The sequence below is a fragment of the Polychytrium aggregatum genome (assembly GCF_025602895.1).
Source record: "Polychytrium aggregatum strain JEL109 chromosome Unknown BJ171scaffold_144, whole genome shotgun sequence".
Taxonomy (NCBI): domain Eukaryota; kingdom Fungi; phylum Chytridiomycota; class Chytridiomycetes; order Polychytriales; genus Polychytrium; species Polychytrium aggregatum.
The window spans coordinates 5,330-21,550 of NW_026516346.1; the positions used below are offsets into that span (position 1 = coordinate 5,330).

A 16,221-nucleotide genomic window follows, 5' to 3' on the forward strand; every position below is an offset into this window, starting at 1 on the left:
ACGTTGAAGGCTTGAGCGGGGCGAGGAGGAGGAGCAGGAGCGAAGGGACGAGGAGCCGGACGGAAAGGGAGAGGAGCCGGACGAGCAGGAGCAGGAGCAGGAGCGGAGCGGTGGTTGGGACGGCGGGAACGTTGGTCCTCCTGGCGGTTGTCGATGGCGATCGCCGCTTGCATGAGATCTTCGAGGTTGTCGAAGGAGCGGCGGGAGAGTTCGTCTTGAACCGAGGGCTTGAGTCCACTCTCGAAGTGGAACATGAGAGGGTCTTGGGACCAAGTGACGAGGTGGACGGCTTGGCGGCGGTACTCGGCGGCATAGGCGGCGGCGGAGGTGACTTGGTAAAGCCTGACCATCTCGCGAGCAGCGGCGATGGTGGGCTGGACCTGGCCAAAGGCAGCACGGAGCCACTCGGAGAAACCGGCAAAGTCACGGATGGCAGGGGGAGAGCACTCGGGGTCTCTCTCCAACTGATCGATGTACGGCTGCATGTAGTCTGCAGCAGTACCATCGAGATAGGATAAGGCGTAAAACACCTTATCCCTTTCAGTCTGGAAGAGGGGAGGGTTGGACACGAAGGCCAGTCTGCAATGCGAGAGGAAGGCATTGCAGCGGCTCGGGTCCTTACCAGAGAAGCGATCAGGGGGACCTATCTGCCTGGTGGCAGAGTTGCGACCAGCAGGGTTGTCCTCGGGGTCTTGGGCAGGATCATCGACGTCGTCAGGAACGCCGAGGTAGGGGCGACCTGCACGACGGATCGGGGCGGGAGCGGGAGCAGGAGGAGGTAGCTGGGCCTGGTAGCTGCGGAGGGCCTCCTGGACACTGGCGGCGACAACTTGGCGGACATCCTCTTCACGGCGAGCCAGGACCTGGTCCATACGATCGGTGATGCGGTTGAGCGCATCATCCTGATCGTGGAGGAACTTGGAAAAGTCCTGGAGAGAACGGGCGTTCTCGGCGGACTGGATAATGACCGCACGGATGGCCTGGAGCTCGGGCTCGGAAAGGCCCGAAGGGGAAGCCATTGGTAAAAGATATAGCGAAGAGGACGGGGCAAAGGCAGGGCAAGTGGGGGGTTGTTGAAGGTCTTGCCAAGTGTCAAGACTGGACAACGGGGCAAGCAGGGAAGTGCGCAAGAGTCCTAATGCAAGACTCGAACGTAGGGAGAGGAGCGGGGACTGGACTGGGACACAGAGTGTCAAGTGTGAAGCCAAAGTTTTATTCTAGATCCAAGGCTTAGGATACTAAAAATACAAAGTGGCAAGACGAAGGCAAAAGACAGAGGCTGGTCGGAGGGCTATTTATGCGAGCGCCAAGGATCGACGCTGCAGAGCGAGGGGGCAGGAGCGAAGCAGCGGCGGGGAGGGCGAAGCAGCGAGCGGAGCAGGTGGCGGCCGTGACTCGGGATCCGTGAGTCAGCGGGCGTCAGTGGCGGCGGCATGGCGGCGCCAAGGCGTCAGGCGGCGTCGAGGCGGCGTCGTGGGCGTAACCCATGACCAACAGCAAGGAAGCGGGAACGGAACACAGACAGCGCGCGTGCTGGCGGTAAGACAACAAGGCAGCACAGCGCGGGAAACAAACAAACAGAAGGAAGGGAAAGCACTAAGGCAGGCAAACAGAAAGGAAAGGGCAAGGGTAAAGGAAGGAAGAGGGCAAAGGCTGAGGGTGTTCATGACAGCAACGGGGAAACGGGGCAACGGACAGCGGGACAACGAGGCAAGGATGACGGCAAGTTGTATTGACGGACGGACGGGGAAATACAAAAGAATCCTCTTGCCGGGCCTCTCGTTTGGGCGTTAGCCCAACTTTTATATGGCCCGGCAAGCGGTCAGGACTACGTGGCGCAAGCGTTTGGGTGGGTAAGCTGGGGATCATGTGGCGGCGCGTGCTGGCCGTCACAGGCGCCTGCCGTTCCTCCCGACCACGTCTCGCATCCCTGACATATAAGGTTGGGGCAACGTATGCAAGATGAACAAGAGATGGGGGCGGTCAGGCAGGTCATGAGTCACCGGTGGGGGACACATGACCGGCAGCCGAATTGCAACCAATCGCAGCAAAGCGCGTGCACAAACAAACCGGCGCGTGCGAAGAAGACAAAGGAAGCGGAGCAGCGCGGGAAAACGGAAGTGCGGATTGAGTGGGAAAGACAAGCAAAAGGCAGAAGATTGGAGGGGAACTGCAAGCTACACACAAACAAACAGAAAGGCAAAAGAACATCCAAGTGTGCAGTCAAAGTGGAGAACAGACAGGAGCTATCCCTAACAATAGCCCTGCATGTCCGAGCCAATGTTGAACACCAGTTCGAACAAAACATGTTCTTTGGTGTTCGGGGCTAAAAGCTATTAAAGCTCATACCAAGCACTTGGTCTTCGTCCTTGCGCTGGTTCACTCCTCACATACAGTCACATTGACAGTCATCGACCCTTTTGCATTATTCACCAGATTAATTCATTCATTTACTTTTATTTGATCACAGCGTAGCTTATCCTGTGGCTGAGCTTGATGACCTGATAGATTAGATGGTCCAAGTATTAACAGAGGAGCTCAGTGGCTGGAGGGAAAGCACACCCAGTAAACTCTCTTATCACCCTTCTGAATATAAGATCATCACTCCCTCGTACGCTGTCCTTTGCTCCCTCCCCTTGCTCCTTGTTCTTGCCTTCGTTCCGATTCCCTCGCCCTGTCCGTGTCGTCCAGAGCCCGCCCAGTTTGCTGACGCTTGTTTCCCACACCCTGTTCCTAACTAGGTACAGCGATGTCGCCAGCTGGTCTCGGCCAAGCATGTCAGGGATGCGAGACGTGGTCGGGAGGAACGGCAGGCGCCTGTGATGACCAGCATCACAACGGACCAATGAGATTGTCCCGCATGCTCTCGCCCTCCGCACCAATCATGAGTCCCCACGTGTTTGTTTGCCCCCATGCATGAGCACGCGCCGTTGCCACCCGCGTCTACTGGTTTCCTGCCTCCCCCACCGCTCGGCACATGTCCCCGGGCTGTGCCAAGCCTCTCTCGCTTGCACACCAGCCACTCTCGCACCCCCTTCTCGCTTCTCTGTGATGCTCCACCCTTCTCGCCCACTTTTGCCCCTCGACCTTCTCCCGGTCTATAAATAGCCCTGCATGTCTGAGCCTATGTTGAACACCAGTTCGAACAAAACTTGTTCTTTGGTGTTCGGGGCTAAAAGCTAATAAAGCTCATACCAAGCACTTGGTCTTCGTCCTTGCGCTTGTTCACTCCTTACACTTTGTTCGAACTCTCTTCTACTGATACCACCTGCTTGGTATCTTCCGCTCCTAGCCCCGCCCCTTTCCTAGTCCTGTCCGAACCTCAAGCACACTTGTGTCTGAGCCCTCTTCGCTCTCCTGTTCTTGAACCTCCTCGCTTTTTTTTTTTTTCCCAGTCCCAGTCCCAGTCCCGCCATGGATCCTGCCCTCGTGGACCGCCTCCGTGCCTTGGAGGCCGAGCTCGCCGAGCTCCGGACAGCTCGCGATGCTCCTGCCGCTGGGTACAGCGTGCAGATGCCGGACCGTTACGACGGTAACCGGCAAGGGTTCCGGGCATTCGTAAATCAGTGCAAACTGTATATACGAATGCAGCCCCACCGGTTCCCTGCTGACCCGATTAAGGTCGGATTCGTCATTAGTCTGCTCACTGGACCGGCTCTCCAGTGGGCGACTCCGATGCTTGAGATGGGTGATCCCCGACTCAACTCTTTTGGCGATTTCCTAGAACGCTTTTCCAAAGTGTTTGACGACCCTGATCGGGCCAGGACTGCCGAGTCAGTGATCACCACACTGTCTCAGGGCAACCGCCCGTGCGCAGTCTATGCATCCGAGTTCCTTCGTATTGCCGCCGATACGACTTGGAACGACGGTGCAAAGATCTCGTTCTTCCGACTTGGCTTGTCGGATGATGTCAGAGACGAACTTTCGCGAGTTCGCCCTCTGCCACGAGATCTGGAGGAGTACATCGAGCTTTGTAACGAGCTCGATGCACGAATCCGCGAGCGCCGTCAAGAGCGCCGAAGCACGCCTGCCCGCTACCGGTCTTCCCAGTTCGCCTTTGGTTCCGCCTCCGCTGCCGTTCCCGCCATCGCTCCCGCGCCCGTCCTCGCTCCGCCGCACCCCTCCTACATTGTTTCCGAGCCCATGCAAGTGGACTCTGCCGTCTCTGGACCCCTGACCGCCGAGGAGAAACAACGCCGCCGCCGCTTTGGACTCTGCCTGTACTGTGGCAAGAAGGGCCACTTGGTACGAAACTGCCCCGTCAAGTTTGGATCTACCAGAGCTACCGGACCGCCCCCTGGACCTCCCGGCCCGAGGATCATCCGCACCATCGTTTACGAAGATGGAGAAGTGCAAGACTTCAGTTCGGGAAACGACCAGGCCCGGTTCTAAGTGAAGGCCTTGAACCGGAGCCGTGCCCACCGCCTTCCGAAAGTGAAGACATTGGTAAGGTGCCTTTGGTAAGTACTGGGGAAGCAGTGATGTGCGGACAGCTTCGCCTTGCCTCTGGACCGGCGGACACTCTCAGCTCTGGCATAGTACCCGTGGCACCTCTGGTGTCACTGGGAACTGCACCTCATCCACAGGTGCAAATACCTGAGCTGTCCTGCCAACCCTCGGCAAAGTTAACTGTCTGTGCTAGCCGCAACCCTGGTGCCGAAGCTGGTACCGAACCAAAGTCTTGTGTTTCGTCTGTTCGTCGTTGCTCGTTGGTTGTTCCCGTCGCTGTTCGTCTTCCTTCTGGTGATTCTCTGTCGTGCGAAGGACTTGTCGATTCTGGTGCCTCTGGCAACTTTATCGACGAGGACTTTGTTGCTCGACACTCTGTCCCCACCTGCTCCAAGGCTTCGCCCTTGGCAGTGGAAGGCGTGGATGGTAAGCCGCTGTCGTCTGGCCCCATCCTCCGCGAGACTGCTCCACTCGAGGTGATTCTCGGGGACGTCTCGCAACGCCTTCGGTTCGATGTGATCAGGTCTCCACATCAACCACTTATCCTTGGCTTTCCTTGGTTGCGCACCGCCGAGCCCAAGATTGTCTGGTCTCGCGGTCTTCTTTGTCTCCCTCCTTCTGTTGATTCCGACCCCTCTCCATGCACTACTTCTCTTTCGTCTTGCTCCACTTCCTCCAATGTCACTCCCCTTCTTGATGATTCCACTCCTTTGATTGATCTAAGCTCCTCTCCTACGCTCCCACCTTCGTCTTCCCCTTCTTGTCTTGTTCCTCCCGAACCCCTTCGCTCTTCCCAAACCCCTTCTTCTGTTGTCAGTTCTCTTTCCCTCCTTGATGTACCTCCTCCTGTTGTTTGTTCTTCGGACATTGTTCAGAATAAAGTAACCGTCGAACATTATTCTGACCTTGTCCACGCCCCTCCTCTCAGCTCGGACGCTCCTCTCCGCGTCTGCAGCATTGATTACCGCTCGATGCGCGAGTCTTTGGATGCATACAGGCATGGAACGCAACCCCTGACCATCTTTCAGGTCCATGTCCTGCCCACTGACGAGCCGAGCACTGCGACTGTCGAAGTGCCTGCGGAGTACAAGGACTTCCTGTCTGTTTTCTCTAAACAGGAAGCTGACTCCTTGCCTCCGCATCGCCCTTATGACTGCCCCATTGACTTGGAGCCGGGCAAGTCGCCAAAGTTCGGGCCTCTGTACTCACTGTCCGAGCCCGAACTTCACGCTCTGCGTGACTATCTCGACGAGAATCTTGCCAAGGGATTCGTTCGTCCTTCGTCGTCCCCAGCAGGCTCACCAATCCTCTTCGTCAAGAAGAAGGACGGCTCACTTCGTCTTTGCGTTGACTACCGCGCACTGAACGGTATCACGGTAAAGAACCGTTACCCTTTACCGCTGATCGGCGAGCTGCTGGACCGACTTCGAGGCGCGAAGGTGTTCACTAAGCTGGACCTTCGTGGAGCCTACAATCTGCTGCGCATCCGCTCCGGGGACGAGTGGAAGACAGCTTTCCGTACTCGATATGGGCACTTCGAGTACTTGGTGATGCCCTTTGGGCTCACCAACGCGCCAGCGACGTTCCAGCACTTCATCAACGACGTCCTGCGCACCGAGTTGGACCAGTTCGCAATTGCGTATCTTGACGATATCTTGATCTACAGTGCTGATCCGTCGCAGCATGTAGAGCACGTCAAGCAGGTCCTCTCGAAGCTCCGAGCTGCAAAGCTGTATTGCAAGCTGGAGAAGTGCGAGTTCTCCAAAACCTCGGTCTCGTTCCTTGGTTTCATGGTCTCGCCCGAGGGCATCGGTATGGAGCGATCCAAGCTCTCTGCGATCTTGGATTGGCCCATACCGCGCAACATCTCGGATCTTCGATCCTTTGTCGGGTTTGCGAACTTCTATCGACGCTTCATCGATGGATACGCAAAGATCGCGGGGCCCATGACTCGGCTCTTCCGGAAGACGCATGGCTTCCAGTGGTCCCGCGAAGCCGATAAAGCATTCAGATCCTTGAAGGATGCCTTCGTTTCGGAGCCCGTTCTGGTGCATCCGGACCCATCCAAGCCGTTCGTCGTAGAGTCAGATGCGTCGGACTTTGCGCTTGGATGCGTGCTCTCCCAGCGGGGTGCTGATGATCGCCTTCATCCTTGCTCGTTCCATTCGCGGACACTCTCGAATGCTGAACGTAACTACAGCATATACGAGAAAGAGCTGTTGGCGATCAAGGAGGCTTTCGAGGCGTGGCGACACTACCTCGAAGGCGCCCAGCATCCCGTTGCCGTTCTGACCGATCACAAGAACTTGGAGTACCTGGCAACGGCTCGCATCCTAAACCAGCGTCATGCACGGTGGTCCCAGTTCTTGTCTCGGTTCGACATCCGCATCCAGTACCGTCCTGGTGCGAGGAACGGCAAGGCCGATGCCCTGTCTCGTCGCTCGGACTACATCCCTTCGTCGGCCTCCGTGTCGAGGGATCCGCCTCTGCTTCTCGATCCTGCCGCGGTGATACGCGTGCTCCGAAGCAGAGACGCCCGCTCTTCGGTTGCAAGTCGCAGTGACCCTGTGGATTTGCTGCAGCTCATAGCCGAAGAGCAGGCTCGGGATCCCGGTCTAGACAAATACCGTCGTGACCCGAAGTTCGTCTGGAATGGCCAGTACCTCACCTTCCAGAACAGGATTGTGGTCCCAGAGTCGTGCCGAGTTCCGGCGCTCAAGTCGTGCCATGACCCAGTCGCTGTGGGTCATCCAGGCATCCGACGGACTCTGGCTCTGGTATCGCGACAGTTTTGGTGGCAAACCTATCGGAAAGATGTCAAAGAGTACGTCTCGACGTGCGACACCTGTGCACGCTCGAAAGCTCCGCGACACAAGCCGTTTGGGTTCCTGTTGCCACTCCAGACAGCCGATCGACCCTGGGGGACACTGACCATGGACTTTATCACTGATCTGCCAAAGTCCAAGGGTCACACCTGCATCTTTGTGGTGGTATGCAGCCTCACAAAGATGGCACACTTTATGTCCTGGCGTTCACTGCCGTCGGCGGAGGAGACTGCGTCACTGTTCCTCGACAATGTCTTTCGTCTCCATGGCCTCCCCGACACAGTGGTTTCAGACCGAGGAAGTCAGTTCACCTCTCGGTTCTGGAAGGCACTCTGCACGCAGCTCGGGATCCAAACCAGTCTGTCCACGGCCTTCCATCCCCAGACCGATGGACAGACTGAGAGGGTCAACCAGGTCATCAACCAATACCTGCGCTGTTACACGTCGTATCAGCAAGATGACTGGGCCGAGCTGCTGCCGTTGGCCGAGTTCTCTTACAATAACCTCGAGAACTCGTCAACACATGCCTCGCCATTCTTGGCAACCTATGGGTTCCACCCAAGGTTCGAAGTCCCCGTTGTCGCTGGCGGCCCTGATGTTCCCTCTGCCACGGAGAGGGTTGAACATCTCCAGCGGAACCTGGCACTGTTGAAGGAGAATCTTGAGAAGGCAAAGTCTGACTACAAGCACTTCTCAGATCTCCGGAGGTCCCAGGCTCCCGACTTGCGTCCGGGCGATCAAGTCTGGGTGCTGACTCGTAACATCAGCACCACTCGCCCAAGCAAGAAGCTGGATTACCAGAGGATTGGACCATTCACCATCCTCGAGGCCGTCGGGACATTGGCTTTCCGCCTGGACTTGCCAAAGGACATAAAGGTGCACCCGGTGTTCCATGTGTCTCTTCTTGAGCCCTACAAGAAGAACTCGCTTCCGGGTCGGGTGCAAGCGCCGCCCCCTGCGGTGGTCATCGATGGGAACTTGGAGTGGGAGGTCGAAGAGATCTTAGACTCCAAGTTCGTGCGCGGAAAGCTGCACTATCTCATCGATTGGAAAGGCTACCCGGTCACCGATCGAAGTTGGGAGCCCGCCGACATTGTCTTTGCCCCAACGGTGGCCGCGGAGTACCACCGACGCTACCCAGACAAGCCTGGCCCCAGGAGAACTCAAGATGGAACACGCCGTAGTTTAAGGAGGAGATAGTGTGATGACCAGCATCACAACGGACCAATGAGATTGTCCCGCATGCTCTCGCCCTCCGCACCAATCATGAGTCCCCACGTGTTTGTTTGCCCCCATGCATGAGCACGCGCCGTTGCCACCCGCGTCTACTGGTTTCCTGCCTCCCCCACCGCTCGGCACATGTCCCCGGGCTGTGCCAAGCCTCTCTCGCTTGCACACCAGCCACTCTCGCACCCCCTTCTCGCTTCTCTGTGATGCTCCACCCTTCTCGCCCACTTTTGCCCCTCGACCTTCTCCCGGTCTATAAATAGCCCTGCATGTCTGAGCCTATGTTGAACACCAGTTCGAACAAAACTTGTTCTTTGGTGTTCGGGGCTAAAAGCTAATAAAGCTCATACCAAGCACTTGGTCTTCGTCCTTGCGCTTGTTCACTCCTTACAGCGCCAGACAGAGTAGGGCGGGCAAGACAAGGAGGGTGATGATCACTGAGCTGTATTAAGCTGATAATTCACTGGTGTCCGCCTCCAGGGGCTACTCCCCTCGGGTTCTTATACTCGTTATTCCGTGATCATTTAATATGCATTCTACGAGAACTGTGGCGTTCCCCCTGATCACCGATGCGGCGCAGTGGGGGTGGATGTGATCTCCATTGTGTCGAATCACTACCTGACGATCGTTCCCCGTCTCACCAACTGTTTCCCCGACCTGACCCCTAACATCATCTCCCCTTCTTAGGTCTTTGCAACTTCTTCGGGTATCTACGCTTGAAAGCCTCCAACAACCTGGGACAGTGACTGAGATTGCTCTCTGGTTCCCAAGTGTTATCCAAGTCGGAGTAGCCTTGCCACTTGATTAGGTACTTGAGGGTCTTCCCGAAGTATCGAGCATCCAGGATGTCTTGAACCTCGTATTCCTCTTCACCGTCAACTTCGACTGGTGCCGGTGGCGGCGGAACTCGGCCCGTGATTTGGTTAGCATGATACGGTTCAAACATGCTCACATGAAACACGGGATGTATGTGCATGGTGTCTGGTAGGTCGAGCTTAAAGGCGACTGGGTTCACCTGAGCGACAATGCGAAACGGTCCCAACTTTACGTAATCGAGCTTGGCGTTAGGACGGCGGGTCTTGATATTTCGTCGTACTAACCACACTTGTTGGCCAATTGCAAAGTTGTGGTTGATCCGTCGGCGGTTTGCGAAGCGGCTGGAATCTTGTTGGGCCTTCTTCAAGGTCTGATCGAGGAATTTGCTGATCGATTGTATTCGTTCCAGATGGGTGGCAACAGCTGGGGTGTTGTTTTCTTCGTTGTTGTTTGCCTCCATATCGCCTCGAGGATTGAATCCATAGTTGGCTTGGAAAGGAGAGACCCGAGAGCTTGCGTTCGCAGCGTTGTTGTGGGCGAATTCGGCGAACGGCAGGAACTGACTCCAATTGTCCTGTTGATAGCTTACAAAACATCGTAGGTATTGCTCAAGCGTTTGGTTGACTCTCTCAGTTTGTCCATCCGTTTGTGGGTGGTAGGCGGATGACATCTTCAACTTGATGCCGAGGCTAGAGGTCAGTGCCTTCCAAAACTGAGAACGGAATTGGGGGCCCCGATCAGAAACAATATCGTGGGGTAGACCGTGAAGGCGGAAAACGCATTCTATGAATAGCTTGACTAAACCTGCGGCATCGATGTTTTCCTTGCAGGCTGCGAAGTGTGCTTGTTTGGTTCTGCGACACACGAACACAATGATCGAGTCAAAACCCCCAGATATGGGTAGCTTGACAATGAGGTCGACGCTGACTGACGACCAAGGGGTAAGGGCCACGGGTAACGGCTCGAGGAGTCCGTATGGCTTATGACGTCCCATCTTGCTTCGTTGGCAAACTTCGCACGTCTTAACATAGTTATTGATGTAGCGTCGTATACCTGGCCAAGTAAAGTCGCGGTACACAAGATCGAAGGTCCTGTTCTGGCCTGGGTGGCCGGCGACGGGTGAATCGTGTCGTGCCTTGAGGATTTCCAACTTTCGATCCTCTGAGGTGATAAGCTCCCTATGGTTTTGCGCTCTTTGAACGGCTCTGCCCCAGCATATTTCGGGGAGCAAAATCAGGTTGCGGTTGTCGTAACCATCTTCCCCTTCAGGAGCGAAGTCGCTCCTTCTGGACAAGGCGTCCGCAATGGTGTTCAAATGGCCCGGTGTAAAACAGAGTCTGAAATCGAATTCCGAAAGGGCCTCCGCCCATCGGGCGTGCCTTTGCTTCAAGAGGCGACGAGTACGGAAAAATGTTAGGTTCTTATGGTCTGAATACACTAGTATCTTGTGAGCTCCGACAAGGTAGTGCCTCCAAAACTTGAAAGCCTCGACGATGGCAAGGAGCTCTTTATCATGAACGGTGTAGTTTCGTTCCGCGCTGTCCATCTTCCTAGAGAAAAAGGCGACAGGGTGGAGGTCCGGTAGATCGTCTGCTGGCCCTGGTTGGGACAATACGGCTCCAAGAGCGAAGTCGGAGGCATCCGTTTGCAAGATAAACGGTAGCGTCGGGTCGGGATGGCGAAGTACCGGGGCAGAGGTAACCGCCCTCTTTAGTGCGATGAAGGCTGTCTCCGCTTGGCAGTTCCAAGCAAAGGTCTGCGACCCCTTTGTGAGATCGGTGAGAGGTTTGGCTACTTCCGAGTAATGGTCGATGAATCGACGGTAGAAATTGCAGAATCCCAGAAAACTCTGGACGTCCTTGAGGCGTGCCGGGGTTTTCCAGTGGACGATTGCGTCAACCTTATCGGGTGCCATAGCGAGACCTGAGTCAGACACGATATAGCCCAGAAACTCCAAGCTTGTTTGGTGGAATTGACACTTTTCGAGTTTGGCGTACAAGCTGTTGGCGCGGAGTCGCTCCAAGACGGTACGGACGTGTTTGATGTGAGTTTCGATATCGGGTGAGAAAACTAGAATGTCGTCTAAGTAGACCACGACGAAACGGTCAAGGATATCCCTGAGGATCTCGTTCATCATGCTTTGGAAAACCGCAGGGGCATTGGTTAACCCGAAAGGCATAACCAGGTATTCGAATTGGCCGAACTTTGACCTGAACGCGGTTTTCCACTGGTCTTTAGGATTCATGCGAACGAGGTTATATGCCCCTCTTAAATCGATTTTGCTGAATATCTTGGACTGTCCCAATCGGTCCAGAAGTTCAGAGATGAATGGTAACGGGTATCGGTTCTTAATCGTCAAATCGTTGAGGTCCCTATAGTCCACACAAGGTCGAAGGGAGCCATCTTTTTTCTTGACAAAGAATATTGGGGCCCCGCACGGGGACTTGGAAGGTCGTATGAATCCTTTCTTTAGCATATCCTCGATATACTCTTCCAGTGCGTGCGATTCGCTCGGGGAGAGGTTGTAGAGTGGCTTGAATGGGGGTACAACTGACTCATCCTTCAAGGGGATATCGCAGTCGTAGGGTCGTGATTCTGGGAGCAGTTCTGCCTTGGTCTTTGAGAAGACTTCGCTCAGATCGAGGTAATCCACTGGGATATTCGACGTGGATGATACAGGCTCTGATTCGGTACCACGAGTGGTGACCTGAGCTGGTTGGGGAAACGGATGGAAATTGTGTCCCCTTGCCTCGGTATCTAGTTTCTGGGGTATTTGGCAAGAATGGGGTTGGTGGGGGATCGATATGCTAGGTGTTGGCGGTGTAAGTGTCGTGGGGAACTCTGTGGGGTTCACAAGGAGACACGATGAGGGCTCGAGTCCTTTATGGCGGTCGCGTCTATGCACTGAGGTTATATCTAAAGTTCCACAAGCCCAATGGATCGTAGGGTTGTGTTTCTGGAGCCACGGTAACCCGAGTATAACTGAAAACTCTTTCGAGTTACAGCTGAACAGGCTGAAAGAAAGGTATTCAGAATACGAAAGGGTATCAAAGGTTATAGGGAGTGGGTCTGTCTCTTCCTCAATGAGCACACGCGTTTGGTTATCGGCGAGGTAAACAGCCATTGGGTGATCGCGTTCCCGAGTTGGCACACCTTGACTTTCCGCAAGGTGGCTATCAATAAGATTGCAAGACGATCCAGAGTCCACTAAGGCGGAGAGGTGGAGGTGTGTTTTGTTTGGTAAAGTGACTGTGAGGGGTATAACGAGATTTCGGACATTGTGCACGGGTTGGCTTAATAGGCAAGCCGTGTCCGATGTGGGCCGGGTTGTAAGGTCCAGGCTTAGGCCCATTAATTGGCCCGGACCCTGAAGTTTGGGTGCTGAGTGCGCTTCTGAGGGCATGCTTTGGCTTGGTGTCCAGCTCCACCGCAGTAAAGACACAGCCCCTCCTTGAGTCGGCGATCCTTTTCTTCACGAGACAGAGGTGTCCTGGTTGTCGCCTGGACGGAGTCGACTTGCATGGGTTCGTAGCGTCCGGGGTTGTGGCCATTGGCGGGGCTGCGCGGGACCCTGGAGCTGGGTGGGACTTGGACGCGTTCCATCCGGCGTGAGAAGAGGCGTTTGTCCAGTCCGATGCAGAGCCTGGAAAGCTCGTCAAGGTTCTCGGGAATTTGGATTGTCTGTGAGAGCGAGTCCTTGATTGCATCATTCAATCCGTCATGGTAATGTTGAAGTAGGGCCACATCGTTATAGCCGGACTCCAATGCCAGCTGCTTAAACTGTGTGGTGTAGGAAACACAGGAATTTCGACCTTGTTTCAAGGTTTTGAGTCGGGCACGCGAGGTCCAAACTGCGTGCGGGTCGCCGAAGGTATCGTTCATGGCGATCCAGAGGTCCTCAATGGAGGCGGGGTGCTGACCGAGTGTTCTAAACCACGCCAGAGCCTGGCCGGTGAGGAGAGTACTGACGTACATGACTTTAATGTGGTCGTCCGGGAACCGAGACGGTTGGAGAGCTATGACATTTTCGACGTTGGCGCGGAAGTTCTTGATGTCTCGGGAGTTGCCGGAGAATTTCTCGGGGTTAGGGACCTTCGGTTCCCTAGCTTGAGCATGGAGGGGGACCAGTTGCTGAGGTTGTTGTTGGGCCATTTGGAGTTGTTGTTGGAATTGCTGCTGGAGGTGCAGGAGGGCCTGCTGCTGCTGCTGGCACTGAGCAGTCAGAGCAGCTACCTGTTCTAGGAGTGCCTGGTTCTGGTCCGCCATACCTTGAGTGAATTATGTTGTCAGGGATGCGAGACGTGGTCGGGAGGAACGGCAGGCGCCAGACAGAGTAGGGCGGGCAAGACAAGGAGGGTGATGATCACTGAGCTGTATTAAGCTGATAATTCACTGGTGTCCGCCTCCAGGGGCTACTCCCCTCGGGTTCTTATACTCGTTATTCCGTGATCATTTAATATGCATTCTACGAGAACTGTGGCGTTCCCCCTGATCACCGATGCGGCGCAGTGGGGGTGGATGTGATCTCCATTGTGTCGAATCACTACCTGACGATCGTTCCCCGTCTCACCAACTGTTTCCCCGACCTGACCCCTAACAAAGCAGGATGTTGGCGATCTGGGCGGCAGCGACGGACTTGCCGACACCGGCGACGGCATTGACCCACAGGACAGTGTCGGCGTTGTCGTCGTCGTCGACCCAGGCAGTGACATGGTCAAACAGCCACTGGCGGGTGCCCTCGACATACAGATCCTTGAGCGCCTTCCGGTCGGGGTCAAAGTCGATGGGATCGAGCAGCACGCGGAGCTGCGAGTCTTCGTCGGCAGCGAGGACGATGGGTCGGCTCTGGTGGTAGAGCTCGCCATCGAACGTTGCTCTCTTTGACTTGGAAACGAGCTCGCGGATGTTTGGCACAAGTCTGTGGTACTAGAGATAGATCAGAAGTGTGTCATCTTCACTTCTTATTGCTTGGTCTTGGACGTACCGCTTCAATGCGTTTCCGTCAACAGCATCAAGTGCCTGAATCTGCATCAGCTCCTTGAAAGTCTGACGGATGGTCATTGGACGGCCGTCAAACAGCGGGCTCTTTCGGTGAGCCGGAGCTGAATCCGGGAAGTCGTTTGGGTTGGGAAAGTATTTCTTCTGGAGGACCTCGCCGCCCAGTTGCTTTGTCGACCAGACGTAGACGGGTTGGGTGATGATAGTGCTGCCAGAGGCAGCAGCGTCCATCATTGCCTTGAGAGCATGTTGCACCTGCGACGAAAACGTTTCTGGCCATCAGTTTCACCCGATCTGGCGTTGTGGAGACAACGCCGTTGGGCCGATGCACGATTGGCCTACCTCGAGAAATTGGTTATCGGGGACCAAATGGGCTTCATGCGTTCGCTTTAACCCCTCCTCGGAGAGCAGCAACACAATCACTGGCGATCGATGGAGGCCGTTGATGAAGCCCTGCTCCCAGTCCTGGCCGTCGCGAAGGCACAGGTGGTCGAGATAGGGATGCAGCTCCTCCTCGCTCTTCTTCCTGGACGTGAGCGCGCCGACGAGCAGATTGGCTTTATCGCTCTCGCTCGAAACTCGATAGCTGCATGGCGATCGATGTCAGTATAGTCTGGTGCTATGATGTTGAGTGTCCAGGTGGCTGTTGACGGATCGTACCTGATGAACACATCGTGGTTGCTGCACTCAAGCTGGCACTCCCAGCGTGGTAGAATCTCGGCTGGTTGATAATATTCTGGGCCGCGAGAGACTGGCACGAGGCTGTAAGTCTCGCCGGTAACTCCAGAAGTGCCGTGCTGGCTGCTACTCGCCACAGCGACCCCAGTTACCGCTGCGAGGGGTGGAGCATCTGGGCCGCCAAGTCTGTGTTCTTTCTGTGCCTTGAGGACCTTCTTGATGGTGCCGCCCTTCATTTCCATCTCCTTCATGTCCTCCTCGGTCAGCTCAAGGATCTATGATGGCAAGAAGCATGAGCCGCAGTCCTGTTTATCTGCAGATCGGAATGTCACTTACAAGATCGATTGTGTCATAGTCGTTCTCCAGGAACAGGTTTTTGCTCTTCTCCAGCCCGTATCGCTTCAAAAATTCATCAAAGTCGGCTGTTCATACGAATCCCGCAGAGTCAGCAGCAAGTCCCTTCGGCGGTGCATGAGTCTTGGTTGGATCCGCGGAGGTATGGGGGTCGATACAAACCCTGGCTCATCTTGGTGGTGGGATCGATGGGAATGCAGATCTGAGCGGGACACTGTTTTGTCCCAAAAGCATCCACAATCCGATGCCCAAGAGCACCATCCATTGCCGGCGCACCGCCTTGGCTGATTGATCGTGTGATGCACTTCTGGAACTGAATCAAGGACACTTCTGTGAGCAGCATCACTGCCAGCCCAAAATGCGCTGGTTTCGAGGATATTCACCCTTGCCGAAGGGCAGAACCAGCCATCGGCGCTTCTCTCTCGCACAGATGGAGACATGCTGGACTGCACTTCAGCCTGACGAGGCGACGGCGACTCAAGCGACTCGATCTCCAGGTGTGCTCACAGTGCTGGGAAGCCAAGCGACTCGAGAAGGCCGAGTATCTTGATGTCGAGAAACCATGGAGCTGTCCACAGAGTCGAATGCATCCATCACACTCCCACATCACCACAGGAGATCAAGTGTATTCAAGACCATGCTTCCAAAACCAATCAAAACAAAGAGATTGCCAACCAGGACGGGAAATAACCGCACAGCTGCAAGCCAACAGCAGCCTACGGAAGTTCCGCAGGCTTCAGGCCGCTGATGCCAGACAGTGACTGTTCCGTTTCCCTTTGGATTAAATGTGGTATAGCTGCCATATGGAACTACTTCTCCCACCAGGTGCCGATGATGCCTTCTTGAAGCCAATTTGATCATATATATGTCGATA

At 55.3% G+C, this 16,221-nt stretch overlaps 2 protein-coding genes across 2 annotated transcripts; both read left to right on the plus strand.

Annotated features, from left to right (window-relative positions):
* The first annotated feature begins 13,857 nt into the window (after nucleotides 1-13,857).
* Nucleotides 13,858-14,261, plus strand: BJ171DRAFT_67453 (uncharacterized protein). Its single transcript, XM_053115805.1, has one exon. It carries the CDS (start codon nucleotides 13,924-13,926, stop codon nucleotides 14,170-14,172), a length of 249 nt encoding a protein of 82 aa, XP_052961667.1. The 5' UTR covers nucleotides 13,858-13,923; the 3' UTR covers nucleotides 14,173-14,261.
* A 40-nt stretch (nucleotides 14,262-14,301) lies between these two features.
* On the plus strand, nucleotides 14,302-14,905 carry BJ171DRAFT_542040 (uncharacterized protein). Its single transcript, XM_053112959.1, has one exon. It carries the CDS (start codon nucleotides 14,515-14,517, stop codon nucleotides 14,812-14,814), a length of 300 nt encoding a protein of 99 aa, XP_052961668.1. The 5' UTR covers nucleotides 14,302-14,514; the 3' UTR covers nucleotides 14,815-14,905.
* Nucleotides 14,906-16,221: the final 1,316 nt, after the last annotated feature.

Excerpts from the sequence above, each read along its gene's own strand:
- BJ171DRAFT_67453 (XM_053115805.1), top strand. The coding sequence starts at position 13,924 with ATGTTGGCGATCTGGGCGGCAGCGACGGACTTGCCGACACCGGCGACG.
- BJ171DRAFT_542040 (XM_053112959.1), top strand. The coding sequence starts at position 14,515 with ATGATAGTGCTGCCAGAGGCAGCAGCGTCCATCATTGCCTTGAGAGCA.